Consider the following 12737-nt stretch of genomic DNA (forward strand, 5'->3'; position numbering starts at 1 on the left):
AATCTTATTGGAATGGATTACGAATTTGCTGCCTGCAGTTATTACCTCTGGCTGTGGGAGTTCATGCCCTCTCAGCGAAAGGATGTGTTTTTCTCATTTCAGCTACAAAGTCAAGTGGTTAAGCCTGAAGGGCTGATAAAGGCAGGTTTGAACTGAGATGCCATACTTTGAACTCAGCATTTAGGGTAAAAAATGTAAGTTTGGATGATGATACCGAGAAAAAAGGTTGAAACTGTAAATTCTTAAATTGCCACTGCCAAATTCACCAGAGCCCGTATGACTGTATCTTGCATTGCACCTGGAGCGAGCTACAAACACTCGGTCTGTGTTGGCTGTGGGGTGACAGCTAGCTGAGTTTCTCTAACTTGATCAGATCTCTGAGAACTTATAAGGGTATAGAGTAGTTCGGTGTGGGGACCTCAAAAATACACATACAGGGCTTGCATGACCTAACAGGAGTTTCCTTATTGTGTGATTCCTCCCTCTATCTTTGCTGTTGGCTGGAGCAAGCCGCGTATCCTCACTTCAGTGTTACCTTTTCAGCTTATGTCTTGTAGAAAATTTAGTACTTGAGTTGTGTATGTTAGACAGGATTGGAGTCATCTAGCTCCTCTTGGCATGACGAAACAACTAAGGAAAGAGAAGAAGTATATTGCATGTACTTATGTATATTATTATTTTCACGTTGCTGTTTTGGCAGGAGACTTTTGGTAACTATTGCAATTGCTGTTCCTAGGGCATGCACTTCTGGAAGATGAAAACAAGGTCTGGCACCTGGTCCGGCCAGTGGATGAAATTGATGAAGGTAAATCGAAGCGAGGGAGCATGAAAGAAAAAGAGAGAACCAAAGCCATTACGGAGATCTACCTGACAAGACTTCTCTCTGTGAAGGTAGGGATTAGGTGTTTGCTGTTACACCACACTTCTATGAACCTTGAGATACAACTGAACAAAATGACGCATTTCTTAGTCATGCTTTTGGCTGCAATTTTGAATATCTGGGTCACGTACATACAAGTTTGTATTCAGAACTTGAAGTGATTAATATGCCCTCGAGAACATTACTGGGAAGGAGATAAAGTATATTTCCTGATGAAAGCTGAGAACCATAATTCTGCATTAGTTAAATGAGGATTTTTCTTGCAAGATGAAGATAGATACTCTCTTCTATGCCACCTGTTTAGATAAAATTCTTTCGTTTTTTATTTTGAACCAAATCCTTTATATACTGCTGCAAAGCTTTATATTTCTCCGTTTTTGTTTGTGGCCAATGCTGCAGTATAATCTAGAAAAAATATATATTTTTTTCAAATGCTAACAGTCCTTTTAGAATTTTTAGTGCTTATACAGCAAAACATATCACAGCCAAAATAATTTTGCTAAGTATTTTTCCTTGCAGAAAGAATTATTTTGAAGTTTTTCAGAACAGCATGTTTACTGACCCAAAACCCAGGACCCAGTGACTGTTGTTGGGGAAGATGAGGGCGGTCCGGCTCCAGCTAAGGCCATTTGACCAAGTGTGAAAGTGGATTTGAAGGAAAGTTTGTGTATTGACTCATGATGAAGGGCCAGCAAGATGCTTATATCCGTCTCTTTTTTTAACATCTTCTCTGCAGCCACCCCTCTTCTGTTCCCATTGGGTTAGCTGAGTTACAGATTATTGCCAGTCTGGAGCTTTACTAGCTCATGTGGAGCCGCTGGGGCATGATGGTGGGGAGCGGTGGCAGCCCTGTGAATGCACTTTGCTCCTCGGGCTCAGCAGAGTCCATGGAGTTGGGCCAGGCTCTGTGTCTGATGAGACCCAATCGCTTGCCCCTAAACAAAAAATGAAATGGTCACTGTTACTTACTCCTCTCAGTTTGTTTCTAAAAATTGCTGTAATAGCACATGATGCTCTGGAGTCAGAGAAACTGGAAGTGGGAAGCCTCAAAAAAAGCAGAACATTGCCCACAGTTATTTTATGTGCACAACGGCCCTGAACTGTGTACATGTTGCATACTTAGCAACCAGTTTTTGCTTCTTCTATCTGTCAAGCACAAAGCACACCTTTGTTTGTTAACCATATAACAGTCAATGAAGTTACAACCTTTCAGACTAGAGCATAAAATTGATCCCTGGAAGGTCTTTACTGTTTGGCTGTTGGCAAGGTCACTGCATTGAGAAGTTACTTGTTTTCGCCATCTTGCAACCTTAGTATTCAGAATGAAGGCCTTTAGTGATTGCACCTGGAATAGAGGCTGTTAGTGTAAATGGGAAAAAAATGTCTAGGATGGCACTGAATTCAGCCTGTAGTGCAAATGTAATAGACTGGTTTTAATTCACTTTCAGGGGACACTTCAGCAGTTTGTAGATAACTTTTTTCATAGTGTGCTCAACTCAAATCATGTGGTGCCACCAGCTGTGAAATACTTCTTTGACTTTCTTGATGAGCAAGCAGAAAAACATGACATCAAGGATGAAGATACCATCCACATCTGGAAAACAAATAGGTACAGTAGGAACAGAAAAATAACTGTATTGCAGAGAAATGAATGTTTAATCCCTGCTCTAAGGGAACACTCTAACCACAGATCAAAGTGACATATAAATGTCATTTATAATTCTCAGTATAGTTTTGATTGACATAATATGTTTCTATTGATCAAAAGGGTTCCTCGTAAGTCTAGAAACTGCAAAAATGAAATCAGCTTACAATGGGGTAGTCTTTGGCAGATTTCCCTCCTTATTTTTTATTACTTATTCTCTTTCCTCTGTGCCCCTGAAATTGGGGATTCCCTTCTGTGCTACCCCTTTGTAACAAGATGCCCTAGAATGGCAAGATGCAAATGGGACTAGATTTACCTGTCAAAGCACAAAATCTAATAAAACATTAGTCAGGGCATTTCTCTAACCACACTGATGTTTTCTCTTGCTATTTTGGGGCACTAGAAGTTCTTCGCAGATGATTTTTTCTCATTTTGATGTAACAGTGAGAGATGTAAAGGCATTGTTTTCAGACATGGAAACTAGGCAACAGATAGTTTATATAATTGTTGAAATTAAAATTAAAATTCACTGTAGTGAGGAGATCAAAATGCAAAACCCACATTTAATTTCATTTGATTTTTTGGTGTTGTAGAACATTTGTTGTGTACAATGGATTATTTATCTTTTTTCTTGCTTTGCAGCTTGCCTCTTAGATTCTGGGTAAACATATTGAAAAATCCCCATTTCATCTTTGATGTTCATGTTCACGAAGTAGTGGATGCTTCCTTGTCAGTCATTGCACAGACTTTCATGGATGCTTGCACAAGAACAGAGCACAAATTAAGCAGAGTAAGTGATTTGCATTCTACATCCTGACTGTGTTCATGCCTGACAAGACAAAGGGCATCATCATAGACAATACCCATTCTCAGAGGAGATACAGCATTGATAGTTTCTTTTTAATTTTAGAATGAAGTTAGCATTTCACCACTTAACAGGTTGGTGAACATGTCATTGTTACTATGTAGTCTGCCAAATGGTATTCATAAAAAAGAGAAAACATCAACTGCTTTTATAAATAGCAGATTTGAGAAGTGATTATTTCATGTCCACCATAATTTAGAAACATCTTGCATTGATATATTTGTAAAAGCCAACAATAATGTCATATGCCAATCTCATCCCTCTAAGACAAATAATCCCACCCACATACCAACGGAAAAAAATTCAAATGTTAATATCTGAAAAGCTCAAGTGCATATGTTACAAAGGCGTGATCTTAGGTCCTTGACTTTCTGTTACTTCCTAGAAATGTTCATAAATCAACTATGTTTGTCTCTATTATAATTTTTTTCAGGATTCACCAAGTAATAAATTACTTTACGCAAAAGAAATCTCTAACTATAAGAAAATGGTGGAAGAGTAAGTATAAAGACGCTTTCTTTATATTTATTCACAGTTGTCAACATTTTAAGCCTTTGTGAATGTATTTAGTAACAGAAGAAGTGAATGCTGAGGGAGTCAAAGTCAACTGTCAAACATTAAAGATTTTACGCTTGAATGTTAAAACATTCCCTTGTTCATATGAGAGGCTGGGAGGAGACAGAGAAGAGCAGGGTGTTGCTGGCAGTGTTGAAATGAAGTGCCGTTATGACTGTATGACTGCATGTTCATGTGTGTGCAGATAGACGGATAGGTTTAGTCAGGAAAGAACACAGTGCTATTTTCCACAGTTCTTCTCCTTACCTATATAATCTGTCTAATCAGTGCTGCACTTCCACAACTGAACAGGGACTAAATCCCCAAAACATTTTCACAAACACATCCCTTCCCCTCAGCCTCTGGCTTTGCCCCTTTACTGATTTGAGAATTGCACACATACCGCTGAAGGCCAGCTGCAGGAGAAATGCCTTGCTAGCTGATGACCTCAAAAGCTTGAAGACCTAAAATAAGGATCAGCTGGAATTAGAAATAGATTTCTTTCCTGTGGTATGGCACTGTACATAAGGTGCAATTTGCCTCTGCTGTTAATGTATCATGTACTAATGACTGGTGGGAGCCAGGATTACTAAATGGACCACTGGCCTGTTGCGGTAAAACATCTCCTGCATTATTAGGAAGCATGTTTAAAATAATTGCAAAACCAAAATACAGAACTACCAGAAGACCACAGTGTATTTCACCTAATTGAAAGTTTTTTTTTATTTGTTGCAGTTATTACAAAGGTATTCGTCAGATGGTGCCGGTTAGCGACCAGGATATGAATACCCATTTAGCAGAGATTTCTAGGGTAAGCATAACTTAAGTTTTCTTGTCCTGAAATTGGGGCCCAGTACAGTGCTCTTTTCCACCGTCTTCTCTTTCTTTGAGTGAGTTTATTGTATGTGCTAAAATAAAATGAATAATTTCATACATCTCTGAAATGCTCTTGCTTAGTGTAGTGATTTTTAGCCCTTTGAAATGCTGATTATTGAATGGAACCAAGAGCAGTTACTGCTGTCAAATCTATTTGAATGGTGCTGGTGCCAGAGCAAAGTGGCGTTTTTCATGTCTATTGTAGAAAGATTATAACACTGTTGAGTGGTGTTTTCTCTTGGCAGTATATAGAGGATTTTTAGCATTGATCATACTGATAACAAGTAATAACTGAGTTCACAGAGTGGTACCACAGCAAAAATTAGTTTGCAGAAATGAAGAGGGAGGCATGTATGTTAAGTACAACATACTTTAGAACTGTCCGTACAAGGGCAATACTACTACTTTACACTGCACATGTGCATATGTGCGCTGCAGGTCGTTGGTGGAAACGGGCAGCTCAGGACATGCACATGAGTAGCTCACCAAGTCCTCTCTAAAGCAGTGCTTTTTCTTTTCTTTTCATATACGAGGTTACTGTGGGTTGCCTGTCATAGCAAAGAGCACAGAAGGGAGAGGGAACAGCATTGGCTGCTCCCTGGGGACTCTGGTTTGAGGCAGGTGGAGCAAAGGCACTACGAAACCTGCTTCAGCCTTGAAAGAGCCCGTCCGTGCAGCAGCTCAGCTTAGCTAGAGCAGGCTTACACCTTGGGAGCCCTCACTTTCACTTAGTGAACCAGGAGAAGCCCTCACCAGCCTTAACAGATTTTGTTTAGCCTGAGCAAAGAGATACTGCATTTACTGGCTGGTTTTCTTGTTGAGTTTAGTTTGAGACTTCTAGTGTTATGAAGATGTTTGGGGAATTTCTGCAGTTTATTTATTTCAATGCCCATAGGACCTAACATTTTGTGGATCAACTTCCTCATGAGAACATTTCTATTTTCAGTCATTCGCTACACAACTCATCTGCAGTGACATTTCATTTTCCAGTTCATGTTATTTATCTCAAAAATCAAGATGTATATAAAATTAAGATGTTTAGCGATTAGAAATAAACTCAAAAGCATGTTTTAAAATCAGAAGAATTTGTCAGTCCTTTCTATTTACATTATAAATTGTGATAAAAATAAATATGTAAGGGCTGATATAAAATTCCAAATTTTGACCAGTTCTAGAAGTGACTCTTATAGAACAAAGAAAGGTGGATATTTCTCTGCTGTTTTATACCTTGGGTAATCATTTATGCCAGCAGCAGTATTTTGTAATTCTTCATTTTCTTTACTAATTTAAAAGACTTAAAGGCATAGATGGAGCCTCAAATCCTGTACGTTTGAATGAAAACAGACATTTAGACAGGTAGAGCACGTTCACTAAGACATTAAATGTCATGGAGGGAGGGAGGAAGAGGTAATGTTAGGGTTATTTCCTGCTTCATTTAAAGTCCCTTTTCTCTCTCCCCTTTCCATCTCCGTGATCCAGATGGATTTTTTCCAAATGTACATGTGCTTGCAGACTTGATGAATTAGACCTTTGCTATAGTGAGATGTGAATAGTTTCAAACAATTAAAAAGAGCTGTAAAAGGATTTCAAACAGACATGACAGTGACAGAACCAACATTTAATATCTCAACAATATGCAGATTGTACTAACTAAATGCTTTAGTTATATGTAGCCATGTTTTTAACAGATGTTTGGCTTGCAATTTGTGTTTTGACATTCAGAGTTCAACATATCTTCCACCTACAATGTCAGAGCTGTGGACAGGTTGGAAAAACACCAGTGGGAGAATCTTGATCTAAAAATCACCAAACAAAAGCTTTCTCACCCCTTTTTCTGCCCAAACTGTCAACTTAACAAAAGTTACAGGATGCAGAGCTGGACTATGAAAATAGGATTGTCTGTTGTATCCAACAGTCAGGCGTGTGCATAACTTTTAGCTGTCTGTGATCATATTTTGACATGTTTGCTGCTCACTTGTGTTGTTTAACAGGCACATACTGATTCTCTAAATACGCTTGTGGCTCTACATCAACTCTACCAGTATACTAACAAATACTATGATGAGGTAAGTTGTGGGGTTTGGAGTTTGTTTTTTTAATAATATCAGTGATAACATGTTATAAAGGCTAGCATCAGTCTAAACAAACAACTTTTAAAATTCCCTGGATAATCAGGTAAAAGCAATGCTAAACAGATACCTCTAACTTTGCACTTATACACGTCACTTGGCATTTACACTGGTGAAGGGGGTGTACTTGTAAATGAACAATTTCATTATGGGCTATCTGGTTTTGATAGTGATAGCTTAACCAGATCTGAAAGAGCAGCAGATTAAAAATAATTTCTGTTTGGTTCTCCTGACATCCTTATTCCTAAGAATTAGGACTTAAGAATGCCACTGAGCAAAAAGCAATCTTCAGAGGTCAGGGTTCAAGCTAGTAGCTTTTTTTATTAGGAACAATCCATGAAAATTATTTCACTTGTAGGAATGGAGCAGTACCTTTTTTATTAGTTAAGCTTCACTTATAACTTCCATACATGCTACAGTCCCCATTGTGCCATGGCAAATGAAGTGCCTGCCCAAGGTAAACCAAGGTAGAATAACAACTGCTGAATACAGTCTGATTCAAAAGCAAGCTCACAGATTTAGTCCAAAATGTTTCTTGTATTCTTCAGGCTGTGTGGAAAGGGGAACAAAGAATATCCCAGTGTAGCTGGGCTGTGGCTATGGCTCTCTAAACTTAATCTGAAAACAAAAAGAGAGAAGGGAACTTGTATTCAAAGGTTTCCATGGAAATGAATGTCTCCAGAGAACTCTTAGAATTAAATCAAAGCAAGTAAGAACAGATGCTGAATCAAAAAAGGAGTACAGCACATGCGAGCTCTCTTCAGTTTGTCTTGCACCTCACCACAGTTCTTGTTTTCACTTACACTTACCACTGACAGCAGTGAGCCTCATCGTCAGCTTCACTGCAGCTGCTTTATGCAGGAGCAGCCAGCCTCTCACAGCTTCAAAACAGATGTAAGCAAGGAAAATCAAATTAGCTTAAGCATTCCTGCAGCTGCTGCCAGTGGGAAAATGGTCAGAGATATGCAGGCCAACATGATGGCACTGGTTTCCTCATCCCTCTTCCCCAGGGTTAAGTAACCTTATTTACAACACGTTCCGGATATACATATATACATATATACACACACACATATATACACATATACATATACATATATGTGTGCATGTATGTATGTATGTATGCGTGTATGTACGTATATATCCATGGCCTGACCTGTTACAGAATGAGTCAAGGAACCCGGATGACAAATGAATCACAAAGCCCCAGTTCTTCCACCCGCCCATATTCCTGCTTCCGATCATGGTTTCTAGATTCTCATTTTCGTTGGCAGGTGAAGGCAAAGGCTGAGCCTCATTTGTTTTCAACAGTCTGTTGGAGTTTATCAGTGGAAGGCCAGCAAATCACAAAGCATATTTGCAGCTCTTCCTTTTGCATACAGCACTGTGTAACAGCAAGGTGTATGTGATCATATGGCTGCTAACTCAGTTATGGAGATAATCTGTCAAGAACCATTCTGTAAAATTAATTGAGCTTATTTGTTTTCCATAAAAATGTTTTAATTTGCATAAATTGGAGCATTTTGCAGCTGCCCTTGTCTTTAATACTGAAAGTATGGTTCCTGGCATGCGCTGTACCTTGCGCATCTCTGCAGGGCTTGACAATGACTAAGTAGGTACAGTCTAATTGTCCACATTTATATGAAGGGCATATTCACCAGCAGAGATAATCCTGAATTATTTAGTCAAGATTCAAGGAGTTACAGCTAGACATAATTGGTTGAATTAAGGGAACAATATCAAATTAAATTCAGCCGAGTTTAAATACTGTAATAAGTATTTATTAACTCTCTTGTAAAAATGTTTCCATGCTTTAAAAACAAAACTGTTGAAATAATGATTTCTAAACAAATTTGCTGCAGTGTTTGAAAATCAAGTCCTGTACCAGTCCTTGAAAGTTAAATTAGTAGCTAGATTGATACTGACTTCATTAATCTCCATTGTCAATAAAGTGTAAGAAGTAGTTAGAGTAACAGCTAGTGACAGGGAAACTATTTTTCCAGTTCTTGCACTTCAAAGTTTGCATAGTATTAAAAAACATAGCTAAAGCTTTCTGCTTGATTACAGCGTCTGACTTTTATTAATAAAGTCAACTTATAGAAAAGGAACGATTTTGCCATTTGACACATTGTCCTAATGGAGAAATCTAATAGTTTGTGGAAAAGTTTCCCTAAAGGATGATAGAAATGAAAAACCTTTTGAAACCTTTGAAATTTGATCTTGAAAAGCCATAAGAAACTCTATTTGAAGAAAAGCCTTCTCATAATAGTTGACCTTTTCTAGCTCTTGTTTTAAAATCCCTTGTGTCTGAGGGTCGTACCTGTCTATACAGAGCCCGCAGAGGAGAGGCTGCACACGGGTTGTTGGGGGGCTCCTCCGGCGAGCTCTGGGCTACCTGGGCTCCGCGACACGGGGCCGAGGTCTCAGCCACGCTCTCAGAGAGCCCCGGGGAAGCTGCCTGCAGCTCCCTGACGCAGCAGCCAGGCCATTTTCTTCATGATCCTGTTTACAGACAGAAGAGACCTTTCGGTCCTCATAGCTGTGCCTGTGCACGGACCACCCAGGAGCTTCTCCTAGCCAAAGCTCCTGGAGATGGGGCTTAGTTATCACTGGTGAATGACTCTTAAGCCTTGTAGGGTGCAGTGTAAGTAAAATCAGTTTCTTCAGTAGCTACAAAATAAATGTTTCTAAGTTTTTCCACTGCCTTCTCCATCCTGGAATGCAGTATTTCAAAATATAAAGTACTACCTATTAATTTGCTTGGATCCCAACATAATGGGAAACATTATAGCAACTTAGATAAAGTAATGGAGACAATCATTTTTATTGTCTTTGTGTAAAAATGGAACATGGGGCCTAGTAGATGGACTTTATCTTTGGTACAGAGTGAATGCAAAAGACTCTTTAAAGCCAAATTACTGTCAAACACTTGGTCCAGGAACTGTCCGTGTATTTTCAGCTAAATGATTCTAAACATTCTGTGTTTATTTCTTCCAGATTATAAATGCACTTGAAGAGGATCCAGCTGCACAAAAAATGCAGCTTGCCTTCCGTTTACAGCAAATAGCAGCTGCATTAGAGAATAAAGTGACTGACCTTTGACTCAAAAGCCGCAATAAAGAAATCTGATCTAAAGATGTTCAAATTCATTCTTCCTGTTAAGGAAATAGTGTTCTATTTTTTAATGTATAATTACAACTTTAAATGAAAGATTTCATGTTTTTTTGATAGCAGAGGTGTAATGTAAAAAATTTTTACTGTAAATTATGCTTCTAATTAAAAGCTGTGTTGTGTGTAAATGAATCTTCTGTGGGAAAGAGAGTCCTTTGGTTGGGGGCAGGGCGGGGGGGTTGGAAGAAAGAAAGTTTATGGTTCATTTAATTTAGTAGAATCTGAAACATCAGCATTGAGAATTCATTATGCAAGTAAATTCAATACTATAGCATCCTTTATATTTTAAGCAATATTTATACTAGGAAAACAATGGCATATTCAGAGAAACATGCAATATCCCTTTTTATTTTGATAACTGGAAATTGATTTCCGTATAGCTCTAAAACTACTTTGTCTGTACTCATAATGAACATAGTAAACAATGTGTCTGATTTTTCTGTAAGATCTGAAAATGGGATTTGCTACCACACACAGTTCGTAATTAATTTAATTATTTATGTCCATGGTAATGCACAGTATTGCACCCACCACAGTTGGTTGCGATGAAAGTAAAAGTAATGTCATCCCTGTAGGAGGGTTCTACTGATAAAGCCTCATTTGGTTCAGAAATCACTTCAAAGGAGAATTAGCTCTTAAAACTTTACAACTTTTTGTTATTATTGTGAGTTTTATGATATATGCTAATGTGCCTTACTTGTACTAATTCTGTGAATCTGATGAATGGTTTTGTAAAAAGAAGCAAATCAGAAAAAGAAATATTTATGTGCTCTTGAATGACTTTTGTGTGAAAAACATGACCAGCAGAATGCTTGTAATTAGCTGCTTGCCAAGAGTGTGCTGTTTAACATGATTTGATTATGTATAATATCTTATATTGGAATGGTTCTAATGATTTTTTATTTGAAACTTGGAACTGTCCTAGGATACCACCATTTGTTTTTGTTGTATTTGTGATGTAAAATACTAGTATGATATTGGAAAAATCATATACCCATATATTGAAAACCACTCAATCAGTTTTGAGCCTTGGAATGCTGCATTTGATTGAATACACACCATAACCATAGCAACGAAAATTAAAATAACTTGTCAAACAGTGTGTGTTTACAATATAAGCTCTGTACAAGTCAAAAAGTTAGGTACGTCTTCTTAAATTGCTGTATTGCACATCAGAAAACTTTATTCCTTTTTGTCTTGCAAGTTTTTGGCAGTAAAGTAGCATTTTAATGAAGTGCTGCCATCTGTACTGGTTCCCATTCATTGTCCTGCCTAGCGCCTGGGCTCTGCTGAGTCGCAGCAAGCTACACAGTTTCTACTGCCCACTCTCCCTGCCCAGTAGCTTGTCATACAATGAGTTTTACTGTTCGTTGATGGTTTTTTTCTTTTCTGAAAATTCCCTAGGACTTGTCAGTGGGCCTTTCCTTCAGTTTCCAAAAGTCAAAAGCCTCACCAGAACTGGTTTCCTAACCACTGACCTGGGAGGGGGATTTTGTTTGTTTTGTACTCAAGCTCTTGCATTTGTGTATAATCATTCCTGAACCTGCCTGGGATATAAGTTATTTTACACTTTTTAGGACTGAGGTACATAAGACTTCTACATAAAGGTGCTTCGCCAGCTACACCTTCATCAACGAAGGCATCCTAATTTCATGGCTAATATGTTTCATTGTCATTATTTGTAAATCCTGTTAATTGTAAATCAAATACAATGTTGTTTTTTTCCACAAAGTGTCACAGGATCTTTACTGAAATTGGGGGTGGTGTTGGGGGTAGAAAGGGGTTTCTAATGCTTCCTCCACGGGGTGATAGAGCAGCAGCGTCTGCTGGTCTGCAGTTGGTAATGGAACAACACAGCATATTTTGCAGATGTTATGTCTGACATCATGCCCTTTTTATGGGCATTTGCTCTGAAAAGTGAGAGTACTCTTGAGAAGAGGGGATGTATTGCAACATCCCGTAGTGAGGTCTTCTTGCCTGATGAAAATCCATCTTGGGATCTGAAAGTCAATTAAGATACGAGCTCAGTGGCATCTCTCCCGAGAGATCAGAAAGCAAGGAGGGTTGTCAGAGGGAATGTGAGTTGCCCCCCACCCTCGGTGACTTGATGCTGAGCAGCTGCAGGCGATCATAAGGCACCGTGGGCTGCAGCGATGTTGTAGCAGGGTCTTTCTTAGCTGTCAGACAAGCTTGTCTGCCTGCATGTGTGAGCTGTGTGATGGATCCACTGGTCACCCTTTGTGGCACTTCCCCTTTCTCCCATCCTGTGGGAAATATGCAGCTTTTGGCGCTGCCACGCTCTCTGCCAGGGAGCACGGGAACATAGCTGTGACCAGCTGCGGCTACAAAGGAGACTTCATGCCAGTTCTTCAGTTTCCCTAAGTCTCTTCTCCCGAAAGCATGGTGCTCTGTTTTGTCCAGGCCTAGTTTTTGGCTTCAGTTTTCCCTCCGTTTGAGGAATCTGATTCCTAAATGCTTCATGCTCCCCCTTCAGTTTCTGCTGCTCGTGCCATCTGGTTCATCTACAAGATAAAAGCTCACTGGGGTCTCCCTCCTTTCCATCCCTCCTGCAGCCCCTCCAAGGAGCACTTCTTTGAGCACAAGCACCTTCCCTCC

At 39.1% G+C, this 12737-nt stretch overlaps 1 protein-coding gene across 9 annotated transcripts in view; it reads left to right on the forward strand.

The window, feature by feature from the left end:
- PLXNB2 (plexin B2) overlaps nt 1-11852 on the forward strand; it is a 261101-nt gene extending 249249 nt beyond the window's left edge. For 6 of the 9 annotated variants that reach the window (XM_013956477.2, XM_067315574.1, XM_067315565.1 and 3 more), the window contains 7 exons: nt 737-891; nt 2329-2489; nt 3168-3315; nt 3824-3888; nt 4681-4756; nt 6813-6887; nt 9948-11852. In XM_013956477.2, coding sequence (XP_013811931.1) covers nt 737-891; nt 2329-2489; nt 3168-3315; nt 3824-3888; nt 4681-4756; nt 6813-6887; nt 9948-10052 — 785 coding nt within the window. In that variant the 3' untranslated portion in view covers nt 10053-11852. Of the gene's footprint in view, nt 1-102; nt 195-736; nt 892-1399; nt 2072-2328; nt 2490-3167; nt 3316-3823; nt 3889-4680; nt 4757-6812; nt 6888-9947 lie in introns of those variants that run through there. The other 3 variants (XR_010886862.1, XM_067315594.1, XR_010886863.1) reach the window with 3 other exon arrangements.
- Nucleotides 11853-12737: the final 885 nt, after the last annotated feature.

This window comes from Apteryx mantelli, chromosome 1 (assembly GCF_036417845.1).
Source record: "Apteryx mantelli isolate bAptMan1 chromosome 1, bAptMan1.hap1, whole genome shotgun sequence".
Classification (NCBI taxonomy): Eukaryota; Metazoa; Chordata; class Aves; order Apterygiformes; family Apterygidae; genus Apteryx; species Apteryx mantelli.